The 21,320-nt window shown below is 34.3% G+C and overlaps 1 protein-coding gene across 2 annotated transcripts in view; it reads right to left on the bottom strand.

Annotated features, from left to right (window-relative positions):
* Nucleotides 1-21,320, bottom strand: part of egfra (epidermal growth factor receptor a (erythroblastic leukemia viral (v-erb-b) oncogene homolog, avian)) — a 124,240-nt gene that overhangs the window by 44,319 nt on the left and 58,601 nt on the right. For both annotated transcript variants that reach the window (XR_015477584.1, NM_194424.1), the window contains 4 exon segments: nt 5,668-5,819; nt 2,449-2,635; nt 1,155-1,289; nt 986-1,054 (listed from right to left, as the gene is read on the bottom strand). Coding sequence is in view for 1 of the 2 variants with exons in the window: in NM_194424.1 (NP_919405.1) it covers nt 986-1,054; nt 1,155-1,289; nt 2,449-2,635; nt 5,668-5,819 (543 nt within the window). In the remaining variant the exon portion in view is untranslated.

Below are 21,320 nucleotides of genomic sequence, written 5' to 3'. Positions count from 1 at the left end.
TTTTTTTCTTCTGGAGAATGTCTTATTTGTTTTACTTCATCTAGAATAAAAGCAGTTTTTAATTTTTTAAAAAACATTTTAAGGTCAAAATTATTAGCCCCTTTAAACTATATTTTCTATAGAACTGCAGTCTATAGAACAAACCATCATTGAACAATAACTTGCCTAATTAACCTAACATGCCCAGTTAACCTAATTTACCTAGTTAAGCCTTTAAACGTCACTTTAAGCTGTATAGAAGTGTCTTGAAAAATATCTGTATAAAACTTTTTTTCTTTAGGTTGTTTATAGCGAGTTTGGGATCATCTAATTGGTGAATCATGTGTTAGCTAGTGCGGGACAAGCCGTGTTCAATCATAAGCATGTGATCCTCTCGAAATTAGTTTATAAATAAACTTCACTTAAATGGAATAAAATTCTTTAGATTTTTTGCACACTTTAGGCACATCAGAGACGTATTTTACATCTTGTAAAAAGGGGCATTGATAAATGCTTTAATTAAGAGTATCCTTCAGTAGTAGCCTTGTATCATTATCATATATATATATATATATATACACACACAGTTGAAGTCAGAATTATTAGCCCCCCTGTTTATTTTTTTCCTCAATTTCTGTTTAACGGAGAGCAGATTTTTTCATTATCTCTATTAACTGATTTATTTTATCTTTGCCATGATGACAGTAAATAATATTTGACTAGATATTTTTCAAGACACTTCTATACAGCTTAAAGTGACATTTACAGGTTTAACTAGGTTAATTAGGTTAACTAGGCAGGTTAGGGTAATTAGGTTTAAGTTATTGTATAACAATGCTTTTGTAGACTATATATAGCTTAAAGGGGCAAAATTCAGTCACTTCTGTGGCTTTGTTTCATTAAAGCTTTATTCATAAACACTTCTATATGGCGGGTTTGGACTATTTTTAAGTTGAAATACATAAAAATTCAATAGAGAAGTAACGAAATGCTTGGAAGTACTTACTTCTCTGGCATTTGTCGGGTCCGGTGCCCCAGCAGGAGCCATTGAAACAGCTTGGATCGCACTTTCCACCTGATGGAGGTAAAGCAGAACATTCTTATTCAAAACGTACAGTTTTTAATGCTAATTAATATACTGCATGCATGCATATATAGAATCTTAAGGGACGTACAGTTTTTTCCATAGCTTATATTATGGCTCACGATTGTAGGCAGGCTCTTCATGTTCAGGATGTCGGCCCACTCGATGGTCCCCACGTTACATAAATGGTTGTTCATGTTAAATCTGACTCCACCCTTCAGTATTTCTAAAATGAAAAATGAACAATGCATTGACAGACGACCGACTTGACTGAGAGCGACATTTGAATTACAGATCTATTAGTATTTTCCAAATATAATGTTCAGCGATGGGCATAGGAATTAATGTTTTTCTCTCTAAGATAACAGATGTGCAAAAGAAAACCTAGGCTCCTTGGAGATATGTGCCCAGGGCTACACTTTTGAGAACAGTGAAATATGTGCCCTGGGCTCCGTTTGCTTATGTTCTCTAGGCCTGCAACTGTTTATTTTGATAATCGATTAGTTGATGGATAGGTGACACTGTGGTTCAGTGGTTGACACTGTCGCATCACAGCAAAAAGGTGGCTGGTTTGAGTATGGAAGTTTGAAGGTTTGCAGTTCTCCCCGTGTTGGCGTGGGTTTTCTCCGGTTTCCCCTACAGTCCAAAGACATGCGCTATAGGTAATTTGAAAAAAGTAAACTGGCCATAGTGTATGAATATGTGTGTGTGTGTGTGTGTGTGTGTGAATGAGTGTGTATGGATGTTTCCCAGTACTGGGTTGCAGCTGTAAGGGCATCCGCTGAGTGAAACATATGCTAGATAAGTTGGCGGTTCATTCTGCTGTGGCCACACCTGATAAATAAAGGGACTAAGAGCACAGAAGCCGCTCCCCGCCTGGAGTTTACCAAAAGGCATCTGAAGGACTCTCAGACGATAAGAAACTAAACTCTCTGCTCTGATGAGACTCAAATTAAAATCTTTGGAGTGAACGCCAGGCGTTAAGTTTGGAGAAAACCAGGCAGCGCTCATCACCAGGCTAATACCATCCCTACAGTGAAGCATAGTGGTGGCAGCATCATGCTGTGGGGATGTTTTTCAGCAGCAGGAACTGGAAGACTAGTCAGGATAGAGGGAAAGATGAATGCAGCAATGTACAGAGACATCCTGAATGAAGACCTGCTGCAGAGTACTCTTAACCTCAGACTGGGGCGACGGTTCATCTTCCAGCAGGACAATGACCCAAAGCACACCGCCAGAATATCAATGGAGTGACTTTACAACAACTCAGTGAATGTCCAGGAGCAAATAAAGGATAGCCAGGAGCATGTGTTATTTTCATTTAGCAGCAGATGAAGAAGAAGTAAAAAAATACACAGAGATCAGTTTTATATAAACACACATACCAGTTAAACTAGTCAGCGGCAACTCTTTTACGCCTTGTTCGATGCTGTTGTTATAGTTCACCAGGACGGCCAAGGCAAATTTGTCTTCATAAAGTGAGTGTCCGCGAATGATGCGCAGGTTCTCCAGAGGGATTTTGGAAACCGTATTGACCGCGATAAGAACATAGCCACCAACTTCCTGGATGCTCTAAAGTCAGGAACAATACAAAATACCAATAAATAAAAACTTAGTTAAAGGGATAGTTCAGCGAACATAAAAGCAGAATAAATATAAAATCACATCGCAAAGACTTAACTGTTTAAATCAACCCAGGCTTATTCTGATAATGTAGTCCCGCGGACGTTTCTGGAGACCGCAAAATACGTCCCAGGAGGTAGGTATTTGTGCAGTTTTTGTCTTCGTGAATCTGCGAGAGGCCGCTATGTGAGCTTTTTCGCATCTCAAATGTCTCTCGCGAGTGTCGTTCGCGCCCTTGCTGTTCTCACTTGGACCCACCAGAGGCCGCTGTCCGCTGACTGAATGACTGACTGTGCGACCGGCCAGTCGGTTGATACTACCCTCCTCCTTCCCTAAACCCAACCAATTTTACCGATTGACCCGCCTGCCCACCCACTTACTTCCCATTTTTTACCGCATTTTCAGATTTTACCACATTCTCACCCTGTCATGAACTCGTTCACTTTATTTTTGGATTCTGTTTTTGTCTTATCTGATTTCTGGAACCGCTCTTCCCCGGACTCGAACCCGGTCGCCATGGTCAACTTCTCCTCTCTGCATCTGTAGTCTGCCGACGCACACGATGAGCTGACTGGACAAACTGGTTGTGAAGGGAAAGCTCACCACACGGAGGTAAGCGGTCAGCCGGCAAGCGCGAAAGGGAACGTCGTCATACCGTTCCGTAGTGTTCGCTCAAAAAAAACTAAATGCTGCCATATGTACCCCCCAGGACATATTTAACAGTCTCCAGAAACGTCCACAGGACTACATTTTCAGAATGAGCCTGGGTTGGTTTAAATAGTTCAACAAAATTATTTTCTATTAAAGCAGGGGTTCCCAAACTTTTCAGCCCGCGACTCCCAAAATAACATTGACCCTGTTTACATGGACACCAATAATTCGATTTTAATGCGAATAAGACAATACTCTGATTAAGAGTCCACCATGTAAACAGCAATATTCGATTAATCAGATTAAGGTCATAATCAAACTAATGAGATATTGAATTAAAATGTGTGGAGTATGCTGATTTTAGTCGCATTATTGAAGTACAGTACAGACAAGGAAACACCTTAATCAAACTATTACCGTCATTTAGGACTTTTCGCCGGGTTTTGCAATACACACACACACACGGCTGTTTGACACTCTTTGCACCTCCCCAGTCAGTGCAGACCACAGACACCTGCACTGTGAAATGCAGAGGTTTTTTCTTCCATTCAGCATGAGGTATGAACCTCCGTTAAAACAACACTCTTCAAGAAGTTCATAGTTGCATCCAATATCTCGTTTGTCATGGAGGGCGTGCAGGAAATGTTTGTGAATCAAAGTGGAAGTGCCAAACTGCAGTCGACAAATTAAAAATGAAACACCCGAAATTACATGAACCTCTGGAGGAAATGTGGATAGTGTGATGACGCAATGACGTTAATCGAATTATGTGCTATAACATGTAAAACAGGATCATGAAAGTAACACTCAAAAAGCACCTCGTGTAAACACCTTAGTCTTATTATTCACTTAATTAGATTAAAGCAAATAATTCGATTACTGATGTCCATGTAAACGTAGTCAATGTCAGGGACTCGCAACCCCCATTTTTCAAGGTGGTTATACCGTAAATAAACTATAGGTAAATATAAAAATGAGCATATTGACAAAACAAAAATGCAACAGTCTATTAACCATATAATGTTTTTTTATAGTCTTTTATTAATTTAATTACATTTTACTATAAAAATTTAAGTCTTTTGTATATTGTTTCTTCTATATTCTGTGGGTCTTGAATAAAATATGGTAATTCAAAGTGTTTAATAAAATTTATTCAGGCTTCGGAAATCACCAAGCGACCCCTTGTCACTGTCCTACGTCCCCCCAGGGGGTCCCGACCCCCACTTTGAGAACCACTGTATTAAAGGACCCCAGAATAGCTTTGAAATGTGCAATTTTTTTTCGATGTTTGTCGTAATCTCAACTGAAACATGAAGAGAGGGTAGGACATTGTATTTTAAGGTCAATATTATTAGCCAAAAAAGGGTAATGATTCGCACTTAATTGCTTCGTACTGTTTTTATTTTTCTTACATTTTACGGGTGATTAAAAGAGATGTTTCGGCACAAAGGCTTCCTCAGTGTGTGACACAATTCTTTAATGTGCAATTAGTTAGACCGTCACTCACATTTCATTATCCATTAATCACACAATAACTTATAATCTTCACAGCAATAACAATAAACAATCTTCACATTTCCGACCTCACTCAACAGAGATACAGTGCATCAACTATTATCATTAATCAAGTGTACATCAATACAATAAAAATCCGACAGCTAACATTAAAAAAGTTTTTTACATTTGACAATTACTCGAAGATCACCTCTACCCACATAACCAATTATACAAGAGACATTTACCCTCACCTTCGAAAACAATTTCACAGGAAATTAAATGTAAGAAAAATAAAAAATAAAAACAGTACAAAGCAATTGAGTGCGAATCATTACCTTTTTTTGAATAATAGCATTGATAAGATTGACGCACCAAACCAAAGAAGTACCTAAAAAAAAACGCAAGCGCAAAGGGCAAACTTTAGTAACTCTACACACAATATTATAAGCCCCCTAAAGCAAGATTTTATTTTTCATTTGTCTTCAGAACAAACCACTGTTATACAATGACTTGCCTATTTACCCTAACTTTACCCTAATTAACCTAGTTAAGCCTTAAAATGTCACTTTAAGCTGTATACTAGTATGTTGGAAAATATCATGGCAAAGATAAAAGAAATTCATCATTAAAAATTTGTTTTTAAAGCTATTATGTTTAGAAAAGTGTTGAAAAAAATATTTCCATCAAACAGAAATTGGGGAAAAATTGACAAGGGGGCTAATAATTCAGACTTCAACTGTACAATCTAAATTTATCATAGTAACATGCTTAAACAATGGTGTACAGATGATGTACGATGCATTGGAATATCATCATTGCAGGATTTATCATACCTTGAGGAAGGACAGGTCATATTTCTCTGTTATATGTGTAATTTCCAGGTTCTCCAGAACCACAGTGCAGTTTCTGTACATTCTGAGCAGAACCTGATAATGGTCTTCCACTGTTCCCAGAAGAGTCAGTTTGTTGTTTGCTCCCTGACACACTGAAACACACAAACACACACAGAAAGAACCATTCAATTCAATTTCCCCAGAGAGGCCCTCATGGGGAAAAGTACAACAATACTTTTTCTTGGTAATTATAATTTTACTCATTTCGAAATGTGTTGATCTATAAATAATCCAAACCAAAAAAATAAATAAATAAATAAAGTGTATTATTATTACAAAGATAAAATGTTTTTCTGAAACATTAAAACAATTAAGGTGCAACACGTGGTTTAATAAAACCGTTACGCTTTTTATTATTGTACAATTCACACTATTAACCAAGAATTTTAGCTCAATAAACTACTAATTAGCTGCTTGTTATTAGTCAGCAAGGTAGTAGTTAGGTTTAGGTATTGGGTAGGGATGTAAAATAAGATCATACTGTCATGATCATCAGTGATCAAGCATTTGCAAATCCCTGGAGAACTACACATCGGCCACTTTAATGAACTACAACTCCCATCATGCACATCACACACACACACCAGTTCCAGCTCATTCATTCATTTTCTTTTCGGCTTAGTCCCTTTATTAATCGGGGTCGCCACAGTGGAATAAACCGCCAACTTATCCAGCATGTGTTTTCTGTAGCGGATGCCCTTCCAGCTGCAACCCAACACTGGCAAACATCCATACACTCTTGCATTCACATACATACAGTACGGCCAATTATGTATTACTCAATTCACCTATAGCGCATGTGTTTGGACTGTGGGAAACCGGAGCACCCAGGGGAAAGTGTAGTACATAGTGTTTGCGTGTGAATGAGTGTGTATGGATGTTTTCCAGTGATGGGTTGCAGCTGGAAGGGCATTACCAACAAAAACATTACCATTTTCCACATTGATAACACAAAATGTGACAAATCACGGTATAAATGCAATAAAAATATTATTAAAAAATTTTGTTACGATAAAAATAGGAATAATTATGCTTAAAAAAATCATCTTTAAAATCAATTAAACAACCAAACATCAAAATAAAACAGGCAGCTAGTTATTTTACATTTTACAAACAATATTATTTTATTTTTATTCAATAAATACAGCCCTGTTAAGCATTAATAATAATAAAAAAATCTCAACCTTAAATAATTGAAAATGAACATTCTGTAAAGTGAACATTAGTATTCAAGCTGATGAATCAAAGCTTTCAACAAGGTCCTTTAGCAATAATTACATACTTGCTCCTGCATGTCTATTTCGCATTTGTGGAATTTCAGCCCGTTTTGCAAGGCAAATATGTTCCAATTATACAAATTACACAGAGGGCATGTGTACAGTGCAATCGCCAGTCTGAAGAAGCACAAGTTTTCACTTGAATTCATGCCTATATGCTCTGGACAATCTTTATTAAACACAAATAAAAGACTACAATGAGAATAATCTATTATTATATTAGCTCCTATTTTACCACTTTTATAAGATGTAAAATAAGATATTCCAGAAGTCTTAAGACTGTCCAGAATGTGTCTGTAAAGCTTTAGCTCAAAATACAAATCAGACCATTTATTATACCCTTCTAAAAAAAATATTTTTGGGGGTCAGATGAAAGTGTAGCTGCTTTTTGTGTCCTGTCTCTTTAAATGCATATTATGAAAATAATGTCAGAATATTATGAGAATAAAGTCAAAATATAACAAGAATAAAACGAAATATTACGAGAATACAGTCAAAATATGAGAATAAAGTCGGAATGTTACAAGAAAAATATTTTGAGAATAAAGTTAAAATATTATGCAAAAATATTACGAGAAAAATTTCTAAATATTACAAAAAACAATGAAATATTACCAGAATAAAGTCGAAATATTACAAGAAAAATGTCGATATATTACGAGAAAAACTTTGAAATATAACAGAATAAAGTCAAAAAATGAGAATCAAGTCGAAATATTACGAGAAAAACTTTGAAATATTTCGAGAATAAAGTCGAAATATTACAAAAAAATTACAAGAAAAATTTATAGGAATAATATTATAGGAAAAACGTCAAAATATTACGAGAATAAAATCTAAATATCATGAAAAAATATTACGAGAATAAATAAAATATATTATGAGAATAAAGTCAAAATATTCTGAGAAAAATTTCTAAATATTACGAGAAAAACGTTAAAATATAATCCAGAAAAAAAGTCAAAATATTATGAGAAAAACATCAAAATATAAGAGATTAAAGTAAAAATATGAGAATAAAGTCAGAATATTATGATAAAAACATTAAATGTCATGAGAATAAAGTTGAAATATTATGAAAAAATATTATAAAATTATATTCGAAATATTATGAGAAAAATGTCTAAATAATAGGAGAAAAACAATGAAATATTACCAGAATAAAGTTGAAATATTACAAGAATAAAGTCAGAATATTACGAGAATAAAGTCAAAATATTACGAGAAAAAGCTGAAATGTTACAAGAATAAAGTCGAAACATTACATGAATAAAGTTAGAAAATTATGAGAATAAAGTCAAAATATTACGAGAAAAAAGTTGAAATGTTACAAGAAAAAAGTTGAAATATTCTGAGAATTTAGAGAACGACTTTAATCTCGTATCACTAAAACTTTATTGTTGAAACAATTCGACTTTATTCTCGTGATATTATTATTTAATCTCATAGTTTCCGATTTTTTAATATTTTAACATGTCATAAAACACCATCATCAAAAAACTAAACTATTTGGACAAAAAATTATTTAATGTAGATTTTCCCTAAAAAAGTTGTTAACTCAACCCATTTAGAATGTCATATGAGCATTTTCATTTTAACTAACGTGGTTTAAAAGAACGATCTGCGACAGAGCAACTACGGTCTTAGCAAACACTCGTCACCACATTGTTAATTTCCTAAAATCTGCATCATACTAGTATTTCAGCCGAGAGATATGACGTTGTTTGGATGAACGAATCTCTGAATGGCTAACATAAATAATGCCAACTGCAGAAAGAGCTCCTCTGAAGGCTTCCAAAACATTCTCATGCACTCATCTAAGAAACAGACACCTCTACATTTACTCCGTCACTGTTGATTCTCTCTGCTTTCAAGCATCGATGACTGAATTAGTCTTGTTTTGCACCAGCAGATATTCCCAATGAGGCCAATAAAGATGCATCAGACTGTGAAACTGTGTGTAATTGCATCATTGTGTACGTCTTAATTAAGTTATTGTGTAATAGAAGACAGATCCAGTCTTCAAAAGTGACTTCGCTTGATTAGCTGCAAAGCGTGACGGGAATTCCCAGCGATTTCACGGAAATTATCATTTCAAAATTTTGGAGGTGACAACGATGAAACAACTCTCGAGACAAATACAAGATGATGACTCAGCGATGATAAGCTGTTTATACAGTTGAATTCAGAATTATTCACCCTATTGTGAAGCTTTTTTTCAAAATATTTCCCAAATGAAGTTTGACAAATTAAGGAAATTTTCACAGTAATTCCCATAATATTTTTTCTTCTGGCGAAAGTCTTAATTGTTTTATTTTGGCTAAAATAAAAAGTGGTTTTGTTTTTTTTAAAAAACAATTTAAGGTCAATATTATTAACCCCTTAAGCAATATTTGTTTTGATTATCTACAAAACAAACCACTGCTTTACAATGACTTGCCTAATTAACAGAACTTAACCTAGTTAAGCTTTTAAATGTCTTTAAGCTGAATATCTAGTAAATATCTAATCGAATGCTATTTACTGTCATCATGGCGAAGATAAAGGAAATCAGTTTTCAGAAATGAGTTGTTAAAACTATTATGTTTAGAAATGTGTTGAATGAAATCTTCTTCCTGTTAAACAGAAATTGGGAAGGTGTCCTTTTTTAAGGCTGATGCTTAACATTTCTTTCCGAAATTGAAATTAAACTCATCTTAATTGACATGTTAAAACCAACAACTAATCAAATAAGTAACATAATTTTAAGAAATATATTGTTATAAACTAAAGATAGGCTTTGTCTGTTCTCTTTCTACTTAAAATGAGAGGCACCCACTGCTTTTTAACCATGATCTGAACAAAGAGGAAGCAGATGAGCAGTTTTTTTTTAAATAATACTGTATCACTTATAAATGTGAAGCAAAAATGAATGGTCTGACGTTAGTTTTGAGAAACTGTCGTCTGATTTTATGTAACAGCAGACGAGCTGAATGAGATAAAGAATTACTTTCAATACTTTTACTATCATTATTCATTGCACAGATGAGCTGATGGTCGCATGCAGATATTTTGTTTGTTAGTTTTGATTTCGAATGCAATAAATCTGTTAATATAAAACTTGCAATAACATTGCACTTGGGCTGGGAGATAAAGAAGAAAATGTTACAAGAATAAAGTGAGAATATTACAAGAATAAAGTCGAAATATTACGAGAAAAAAGTCGAAATATTATGAAAAAAAAGTCTACATATTACGAGAATAAAGTCGAAATATTACGAGAAAAAAGTAAAAATATTCAGAGAAAAAAGTCGAAATATTACGCGAATAAAGTCGAAATATTACGAGAAAAATGTTAAAATATTCAGAGAAAAAAGTCGAAATATTACGAGAATAATATTAAACTATTACAAGAATAAAGTCGAAATATTACAAGAAAAAAGTTTAAATATTACAAGAATAAAGTCGAAATATTACGAGAAAAAAGTCGAAATATTATGAAAAAAAAGTCTAAATATTACGAGAATAAAGTCGAAATATTATGAGAAAAAAGTAAAAATAATTAGAGAAAAAAGTCGAAATATTACGCGAATAAAGTCGAAATATTACGAGAAAAAAGTTAAAATATTCAGAGAAAAAAGTAGAAATATTACGAGAATAATATTAAACTATTACAAGAATAAACTCGAAATATTACAAGAAAAAAGTTTAAATATTACAAGAATAAAGTCGAAATATTACAAGAAAAAAGTTTAAATATTACAAGAATAAAGTCAAAATATTACGAGAAAAAAGTTTAAATATTACAAGAAAAAAGTTGAAATTTACAAGAATACAGTCAAAATATTACGACAATAAAGTTGAAATATTAAGAGAAAAAAGTCGAAATATTACAAGAATAACATCTAAATATTGCGAGAATAAAGTCTAAATATTAAGAGAAAAAAGTAAAAATATTACGAGAATAAAGTGCAATTTTACGAGAAAAAAGTCAAAATACTACAGGAAAAAAGTCTAAATATTAGGAGAAAAAAGTTAAAATATTACGAGAAAAAAGTTGAAATATTACGGGAATAAAGTCGAAATATTACAAGAAAAAAGTTGAAATATAACTAGAAAAAAGTATTATTTCTTATAACAATACAATAAGCATATTGCTTATTTAATTTAAACAGATTGCTTGTCTAGAAAATGCTTTTTGCGAAAACATTTTTGCAGTGTAGTCATGCAGAGTGCCAATGGCGGAAACATTTGTTGTGTGGTTGTAATTCAGATCTGTAATAGACTTAGATAACAGAGGCCAAGACATTCCAGTAGGTCTCAGGTCAAAGTTGCCTCTTCATTCAGGATAAGCCTGACTCGAGATAACCGTATGTTGACACAGTTCAGAAAAGCCAACGTTTACAGTCTCTCTATAAACAGAGAACGCATGAAGTGCTCAGCACAATTACACAAATCACTCTTCTAAGACAAACTCCGGCTTTTCTGACAGGGGATACTGACTGTCGAGGGGCTGTTGGGTCACATTCTTCAACGTGTCTGTTCTTGAAGGAAAAGCTTAAGCTTGTAAACAAGTGAGTGACAGAGGTCTTATGAACGGTGTTAAAGTTGTAGCTCACACATGAGAAAGCTGTCGTGATTTACTGACGTTTGAGACCAGCCCTTTAAGGGATAGTTCACCCAAAAATTAATGTTTACTCACTACTTGCGCAACCTTAAGTGTTTTTAAACACTTCCAAATGTTTTGCTCTTCAGTTGAACAAAATAGAAGATAATTTGAAGAAAGTTGAAAACAGGTAACCATTGACTTCCATTGTAGGAAAAGCAAATATGCAAATATAAGTAGGGTGGAATACTTAATGACAGTCTTAAAGGGGTAGTTCACACAAAAATGAACATTTACTCATTATTTGCGCAGCTTTAAGTGTTTTGAACATAAAAGTAGATATTTTTTTTTAAAAAGTTGAAAACCGGTAACCATTGACTTCCATTGTAGAAAAAGCAAATACGCAAATATAAGTAGGGTGGAATACTTAATGACAGTCTTAAAGGGATTGCTCACCCAAAAATGAATATTTACTCAGTATTTGTGCAGCTTTAAGTTTTTTGAACATAAAGTAGATATTTTGAAGAAAGTGGAAAACCGGTAACCATTGACTTCCATGGTAGGAAAAGCAAATATGCAAATATATGTAGGGGGGAATACTTAATGACAGTCTTAAAGGGATAGTTTACCCAAAAATGAATATTTACTCAGTATTTGCGCAGCTTTAAGTGTTTTGAACATAAAGTAGATATTTTGAAGAAAGTGGAAAACCGGTAACCATTGACTTCCATTGTAGGAAAAGCAAATACTATGGAAGTCAATGCTTACAGATTTCCAGCATTCTGTAAAACCTCTTCTCTTTTGTTCACTAGAATAAAAAAAAAAACTCATAAAAGCTTTGAAACAAGTCAAGGACGAATAAGTGATGAAAGAATTTGCACTTTTGGGTGAACAATCCCTTTAGGCCTATCTTAATCTTTAATAATAATTTTAAAAATGACACTTTTTATATCAAGGATTAAGATTGTGTACCTTCATGAGTTTCTTTCTTCTGTTGAACACAAAAGATGATAATTTGAAGAATGTTGAAAACCGGCAACTACTGACTTCCATAGTTTGAAAAGTATTTTTTTATGTTACAGCCTTATTCCAGAATGGATTAAATTCATTTAATCAATATAACAAAAATAAGTTAGGTATAGTATGAACAATATTAGCGGCGAGGCAGTAGCGCAGTAGGTAGTGCTGTCGCCTCACAGCAAGATGGTCGCTGGTTCGAACCTCTGCTCAGTTGGCGTTTCTGTGTGGAGTTTGCATGTTCTCCCTGCCTTCGCGTGGGTTTCCTCCGGGTGCTCCGGTTTCCCCCACAGAACAAAGACATGCGGTACAGGTGAATTGGGTTGGCTAAATTGTCCGTAGTGCATGAGTGTGTGTGTGGATGTTTCCCAGAGGTATGTTGAGGCTGGAAGGGCATCTGCTGAATAAAAACTTGCTGCATAAGTTGGCGGTTCATTCCGCTGTGGCGACCCCGGATTAATAAAGGGACTGAGCCGACAAGAAAATGAATGAATGAATGAACAATATTAGCATCACACTGAAAAAAGGTCTGGGAAGTACAGTAAACAAATAAATAACCATCAATAACTGTGCCTGAGGGGATGTTGAAAACATGAAAATGATTTCAATATTTCCTCACCCGGTATCTTTTATCTGCTGAACACAAAATAGGACATTTTGAAGTATGTCAAATGCATTCTTCAAACTATCTTCTTTTGTGTTTGACAGAAGAAAGAAACACACATGAGGGGGAATAAATGATGAGGTGAATTTTCATTTGTGTGTGAACTACCCCTTTAACTTAAACAATAGCATTGAGTTGGCTTTCAAATCATCTGCTATGCTCATACGCAATAAAACAGTGTGTTTCATATCCCACAGCGAAGCCATCAAGCCATCGCCTACACACCGGACAAGATAAATGCATAAACAGAGCCCTGGCGGTGTTATCTGGGATGGCTCGATACGAGTTACTCATTTCCTCCAGAATGAAGCCTTTCTGGAGTACGTTTCATTGGATGTCGCAACAAGAAAACCCAACAACACATGACAGTTTGAGACGGTAGGATGTTTTCCATTAACAAAGATGATAGAGCAGCATGTGATATGGAAACGGTGGCCAGAGGTAGTTATAACGTCAATGGTTTCATCACTGGAGGTTGAGCTGGTTGTCGTTCTGGCCCACAGCCATGTCAATCTACAGGTGTGTCTTCGCAGGTGACGCAACGTTCTGCCGCCGGCTGTAGGTGTGCCGAACACTCTTCATAATGTGTGTTAAGTGTTCTCACGTATACAGACCACAGGGCTGACACCATGACCAGACTTTAGCCATCTAAAACTGCTTACATTTATGAAGAAAAGTCCACTCGCTTTAGTTTAAATGTTCCCTGAAAAGGGTGCACTGAAAACCCTAATGTTGTCTTTACTTAAACAATTATGTAAAGCTGACTAACCTTAACTTAAAATTTTGCATTTTGGTCCTATCACTTGAAAATATCAGTTAATTTACCTTTTGTACCATGAAAATGTATAAACTTAACATTTCAAGTGTGGCGAGCTCAAAATCTAAATTAATCCTTTGAAAAAAAAATCATTTTCACAAATGTAGTCTTGACTGCAAAATTCTAATATGTGCAACCTTTTAAGTACAAGGTTATTTTTTTTTAAATCAGAAAACAAATGGCTTCATGTTTAAATTATTCATTATAGTGTGAATAAATGGCTACTTATTTTTTGTTTGAATTTTTTCAAAGTATATTATTACACACACATACATACATACATATATATATATATAAATATATATATATATATATATATATATATATATATATATATATATATATATATATATATATATATATATATATATATATATATATATATATATATATATATATATATATATATGAATGAGGATGAATGAAATGTCTGTCAGTAGTACTAAGTTTGGTGAACTGAACAATTTAAGTATAGTCTACAAAAAACACAAGGTAAATAAACTTAAATATGCAAGTTTTGGGAGACTCCATTGCTCAATTAAATTGAGGCAACGAGTTTACTCAAGTAATTTAGTTCAGTCAACTTACAGTATTAGGGTTTTCAGTGTGTGAGTGATTTTTTTCTTCATCAATTACAGAAAAATTGGTTGAATTTACATTAGAAAAGTCTACTCGCTCAAATTTAAATGTTTCTTGAAGAGGGTGTGAGCGTTTTATCCCATCAATTACAGAAAAACGTGTTGAATTTACAGAAGAATTGTCTACTTGCTCAAGTTTAAATGTTTCTTAAAGAGGATGTGAGTGTTTTTATCATGTAAAACTGTTTGAATTACAAACGTAAGTCTACTCGCTTAAATTTTAATGTTTCTTGAAAAGGATGTGAGTGTTTTATCCCATCAATTTTAGAAAAACTGGTTGAATTTACATTAGAAAGTCTACTGGCTCAATTGAAATGTTTCTCAAAGAGGATGTGAGTGTTTTTATCATGTAAAACTGGTTGAACTGCAGAAGAAAAGTCTATACTTGCTTGAATTTTTATGTTTCTTGAAGAGGGTGTGAGCGTTTTATCCCATCAATTACAGACAAACTGGATGAATTTATAGAAGAATTGTCTACTCGCTTATGTTTAAGGGCTCTATTTTAACAATCTATGCACAAAGTCTAAAGCCAGCCTGATCTCACGAGGAAATGCAAGTATTTTACATTTTGTCAGTTTAGTGGCTAGTTCAGTCTTATGAAAATGTACGATTTTAAAAAGGAGGCATGGCAGCTAACCCCACCCCTAAACACACCTTCATTGGGTGATGAGCAAATCGTACAAAATTGTATTAATTAGATCGTACGAATTCATACGAATTAGCCATTAAAGCAAAAAGTTACGAATTGCCGTGAGATTGCGTTGCTAAAGCTTATGGTTCAAAAGCATTAAGAGCATGTCTAAATCTACTTTTGCTATTTTATGAACGGCGCATGGTCTAACAGGGTTGTGCTTATTCTCTGAGTTATGGGTGTGTTTTGAGAATAACATTCATTTAACCAACCAGTCTCGTCTCCCGTTTCCTATAAGAGTCAGTTGCGTCGCTTGGGACATTTGCTATTTACATGGCGGACTTTGTAAGTGGAAAAACTGAATGCTTCACTAGCGAGAAAACAGTTAAACAGAGCATCTGCAGCTCGAGGATAAAGAACGAGCCTCCTCCATTCAGCCTCTTTACGTTCTCTTTACTTTTACTCTTCACTTTACTCCTTTACTTTCATGGATAAGGAAACTGTGGAAACTCACTTTGCTGAAGACATCCATTAGCCTACATGTTTAATTAGGCTGGCTTGTGTAGCAAGCCAGACTATTGTTATCCTATTTTTCTTCTGAGACTAAAAAACAAAACGCATCTCCTCCTAGAGCTTTCGAGCTATGACCACCAAACTCACACCAAACCTTCAAACTGGTCTGATTCAGTGTGCTATATCTTTTCCAACTGATCTGACTTTCGGTTTTCCGAAAAACGTCCTGGGACCGTCGGAAAAATCCCATTGACTTAACATTGGACCAGACTTTGTGACCTCATAACTCTGCATCAGACTGTCACACAGACTTCTAACTGGGCTCATTTAATTCAGACTACCTAACTGCCAATACCTGATGAGCTTTTAACATTTTTGGCCACGCCCTAGTAACCACTTTTGGGACCCTAGAAACTGTCCTATAGACTTCCATTTAAAAGACTGTCATTGACTTTACATTGGATCAAACTTTGAGAGCTTATAACTCTGCATCAGACTGTCCTACAGACTAATGGCTGAGCTCATTTAACTCAGACTACCAAACTGCCAATAACTGATGAGCTTTTAACTTTCTAGCCACTCCCTAACAACCAGATACTGCACCCTAGCAACTCTCCCATAGACTGCCATTATAGAGACCCAGATTGATATCGTCATGCTGTAGTGTTATAGCAACATGCTAATAATGATTAGCTAAGTACTTTAACATTCTAGAAATTTAATATCTATCTATCTTTCTATCTTTCTATCTATCTATCTATCTATCTATCTATCTATCTATCTATCTATCTATCTATCTATCTATCTATCTATCTATCTATCTATACTTTTTAAAACTGTATAAACTAAATAAACTATTACCAACAGGCTTTCACAAGCCAGCCTCAAAGTTTGTCTCGACAAACTTTAATAATCTAGTTTGGTTTGTTAAGGGTTAGCTTTTTATTTCATGTGAGCATTTTATTTCATCAGAAAGTACAGAGAAAGAGTAGAAAAACTGTCTGAATTTATGAAGAAATGTCTACACACTCATAATTAAATGTGTCTTAAAGTGCCGGTGAGTGTTTTCGTCATGTAAAACTGGTTGAATTTACTGAAGAAAAGTCTACTTGTCAAATTAAATGAGTGTTTTTTTTCATCAATTATTGTAAAACTGGATAAATTTACTGTCTATATACTTAAGTTTAAATGTTTCTTGAAGAGGGTGTGAGTGTTTTATCTCATCAATTATAGTAAAACTGGTTGAATTTACATTAGAAACGTCTACTTGCTCAAATTTTTATGTTTCTTGAAGAGGGTGTGAGTGTTTTATACCATCAATTACAGTAAAACTGGTTGAGTTTACTGAAGAAAAGTCTACTTGTCAAATTAAATGAGTGTTTTTTTCATCAATTATTGTAAAACTGGATAAATTTACTGTCTATATACTTAAGTTTAAATGTTTCTTGAAGAGGGCGTAAGTTTTTTCATAAATAAAACTGTCTGAATATATATTATAAAAGTCTATTCACTTAAATTTTTATGTTTCCTGAAAAAGATGCGAGTGTTTTTTCAGCAATTTCAGTAAAACTGGTTTAATTTACTCAAGAAAAGTCATGAATTTAAATGTTTCTTCTTGAGAATGTAAGCTTTTTTCCACCATGTACAGTAAAACTGTTTGAATTAACATAAGACAAGTCTACTTGCTCAAATTTGTAATGTTTCTTGATAAGGTACAGAGGCAGCAGACAATGTGCATGCCACGTAATTTTGACAGAAATAATGTGGTGACTTAAACTACATATACTGTACTTTAAGAGCTTTAAAAAATCCACTATAAGTGCATCTCGCGCCAGATAAATGTGCATAAACTCTATTTATTTCTAAATGCATAACCAAATGTCCTGCTTTATGCCTAATTCGATTTCTAAGACATCATAAAACAGACAAAACGAAGCTGATCCCTTTTCCTCTCATGAAGCAGTGCCATTACCTGAAATGGCACTTGCTGATCAAGTACTGTAACTGAGTTACAGGAAAGCAAATCCACAGTTATAGGCAAACAGCATTGCTAAGCCATTTCCTGTGTAATTATATTAGTCATTATTTATTCATCGGAAATAGGCACCTAATACTTAAATTGGTGTCATTTATTCAGAAAACACACTCGCCTTCTCACTATGAAATGTACATACATACAGTACACTAGCAGAAATAATAAACACAAAAGCCGTCAAAAAGTACACAAATGTGAAAAGCAGTTAATAAAATGTGATATATATATATATATATATATATATATATATATATATATATATATATATATATATATACAGTATATATATATATATATATATATATATATATATATATATATATATATATATATATATATATATATATATATATATATATATATATATATATATAAGGCATCATAGTGACAAGATCACTGGTTTGAATCCCGACAGGACCAGTTGGCATTTCTGTGTGGAGTTTGCATGTTCTCCCCGTGTTGGCGTGGGTTTCCTCCGGGTGCTCCGGTTTCCCCCAACAGTCTAAACACATGCAGTATAGGTGAATTGGGTAAACTAAATTGGCTGTAGTGTATGAGTGTGTGTGTGAATGAGTGTTTCAGAACCCAGTACCCAGTACTTTTGCTTAAAAGGTTCGAAAAAGTATCGAATGCGTCACCGTTTTTCTAAGAAAACGTATTTCTAAAGGTGCTGACTTGAAATTTTCATAGGATGCTGTTTGGAACAAAGAAAAATGTTTGGTTTACACATGAAGTTTGTGTAATAAAATGAAATGATGCATGTAAAAATATAAAACATGAAGAAAGGGAGGTATAGAAAGGGAGTGAAAGCCCAGACAGCTAAAACGAATATCAACTGCTTCAGTTCAACATCTACATTAGCAGGAGGATGAAGATGAAACCAGGGTGGACATTTCAGCAAGACAATGATCCAAAACACAGCCAAGGAAACTCTCAAATGCTTTCAGAGAAAGAAAATCAAGCTGTAGAATGGCCCAGCCAAACACCTGACTCGAATCCAATAGAGAATACCAAATAAAGCTCAGATTTGATAGACGAGATCCACAGAATTTTGACACTCTGTTAAAAAAAAAGACAAAATTAAAAATCTGTCATGATTATTTGTTCCAAGTCTGTTTGAGTGTCTTCTGTTAAACAGAAAGGACGATGTTAAAAAGACCCCTTAACTTTGCATAATAGTTTTCGTTTCTTGTTTTGTGTTTCCACTTGAGGAAATAATTAGTCAATTTTTAATTTGGGTGAACGATCCACTTAACTTATGTGACTATTTCTCCCACTTTTGTAACCTAAAGACTTTCTTGTGCATTACTTTTGCTAAAAAGGTTTAAAAAAAGTATCAAATGCGTCACCATTTTTCTTAGAAAAGGTATTTCTAAAGGTGTTGTTGACTTAAAATTTTCATAGGATGCTGTTAACAACCAAGTCCATATAAGAAAATAAAAATTGAATTGGTTTACACATGAAGTTTGTATAATAAAATGAAATGACGCATGAAAAAGTATTAAACACATGAAGAAAGGGAGGTGTAGAAAGAAAGTGAAAGCCCAGACAGCAGCTAAAATCTCTCAGTAGTTCTTTAGCAACCCTCTGCCCTTCCTCAGTGTAAGTGAATATCAGCTGCTTCAGTCCGACATCTACATTAGCAGAATGATGAAGATGAAACCAGTGTGGACATTTTAGCAAGACAATGATCCAAAACACAGCCAAGGAAACTCTCAAATGCATTTAGAGAAAGAAAAGCAAGCTGTAGAATGGCCCAGCCAATACCCTGACTCGAATCCAATAGAAAATACAAAATAAAGCTCAGATTTGATAGACGAGATCCACAGAATTTTGACACTGTGGAAAAAAATAACACAAAATAAACTAAATAGATCTGTCATGATGTATTGTTCCAAGCCTGTTTGAGTTCCTTCTGTTGAACAGAAAGAAAGATGTAAAAAAAGAGGCATTATCCAAATATACTTTCCAAAAAAGTTTTCATAATTAGCAAATTGTCAATTTGGGTAAACTATCCCTATAACTTAGGTGACTGTTTCTCTCACATAAATGGTTTCTAGTGCATTGCTTTTGGTTAAAAGGTTCATTTTTTTATTCTTCTGGAAGATGAATTGCACAAAACAAAAACTTTTTTTTTTCTTTTTCCCTGCAAGCATAAATCCAGATGTTTTTATAAAGTCATTTGGATGTCTCTGAATCATCCTCCTTGGACCAACAGCTCAAGGCGTTTGGTTTAAAGCGCAGCTCAAACCTCTCAGGACCACTATGGCTTTTAATGAGGAAAATAAAGCTCTTCCTCAGACCTTCCTGTGCATTAAGCCCACACTTTCCTCTCCTGCCAGGACGGGATTGTTTTGGGGTCGACGTGTGTTCCGCTTCATATGGAGCAACGTAAACACAGACAGCATCCCAACACAATGCGGGTGTGGATGACAATAATATACTGGGGGGCTTTGAAGCGGAGCCCTGGGCTCCAGCTGAGAGCAGCTCCAACTGAATCCAAAAAAATGAGTGTGGGATGAAGACAGAGGAGATGTGGGGGCGTTTCAGATTGGGGACTTGAGGAACACACAGGAAGAAGATGGAACAGACACACACGTACACACTAAACCACCACCACCACCACACTGTAAAAAATGCTGGGAACCACACAATCACTTCATGTTGTCCCAACACAAATCAGTTAACTTAGCTTAATCATTTTAACAAATTTAAGTTGACTAAACATAAAACAATTAAGTTTGTCACCCCCCCCCCCCCCCAAGAAATAAATAATTTGTGTTATTTCAACTCAATTTAAATAGGTAGTTTTAACAAGCAGCAAAAGTCAATCTTTGAGTGTACTATTCGCCTTATTCTCAGCCGATGAGCGGGTGCTGCCATTTGAATATTTTTTTCTCGAGACTTCCGGTCACTTCCAATCATTTTTTGACGTTAAAAACTGCTTGATGTTGCAATTTGATATTTTCTAACATATTATTCTGCTTGGTCTGTATAGTTATGAAAACATTTGTTTGAAGAGCAAGCAGTTTGGCCATTTTCTACCGTTTATTATTCCAAGTAATTTCTCCCATAGGCGACTGAATCGGAAGTTCTGAGACAGGGGTGTCCAAACTTTTTGGGCCGTGGCCAGATGCAAAAAAAAAACGTTGTCCCGGGCCAAATTTAACAAACATCAAACAGACATGCATATATATATACTGTATATATATATATATATATATATATATATATATATATATATATATATATATATATATATATATATATATATATATATATATATATATATATATACCTCATAACTAACCAGACTAAAAGTTTGATAAAGGTGACCTGAACTGACCCGTACCGTATCGCACAGTAGCAGTCAGTGGAAACGGGCCATAAGTGTGTGCATAAGTCTTACATAAGCT

Source organism: Danio rerio, chromosome 2, assembly GCF_052040795.2.
Source record: "Danio rerio strain M-AB ecotype USA chromosome 2, GRCz13ab, whole genome shotgun sequence".
Taxonomy (NCBI): Eukaryota; Metazoa; Chordata; class Actinopteri; order Cypriniformes; family Danionidae; genus Danio; species Danio rerio.
The sequence above is the reverse complement of the archived record's forward strand: the minus strand, read 5'-3'. Positions and strand labels throughout refer to the sequence as shown.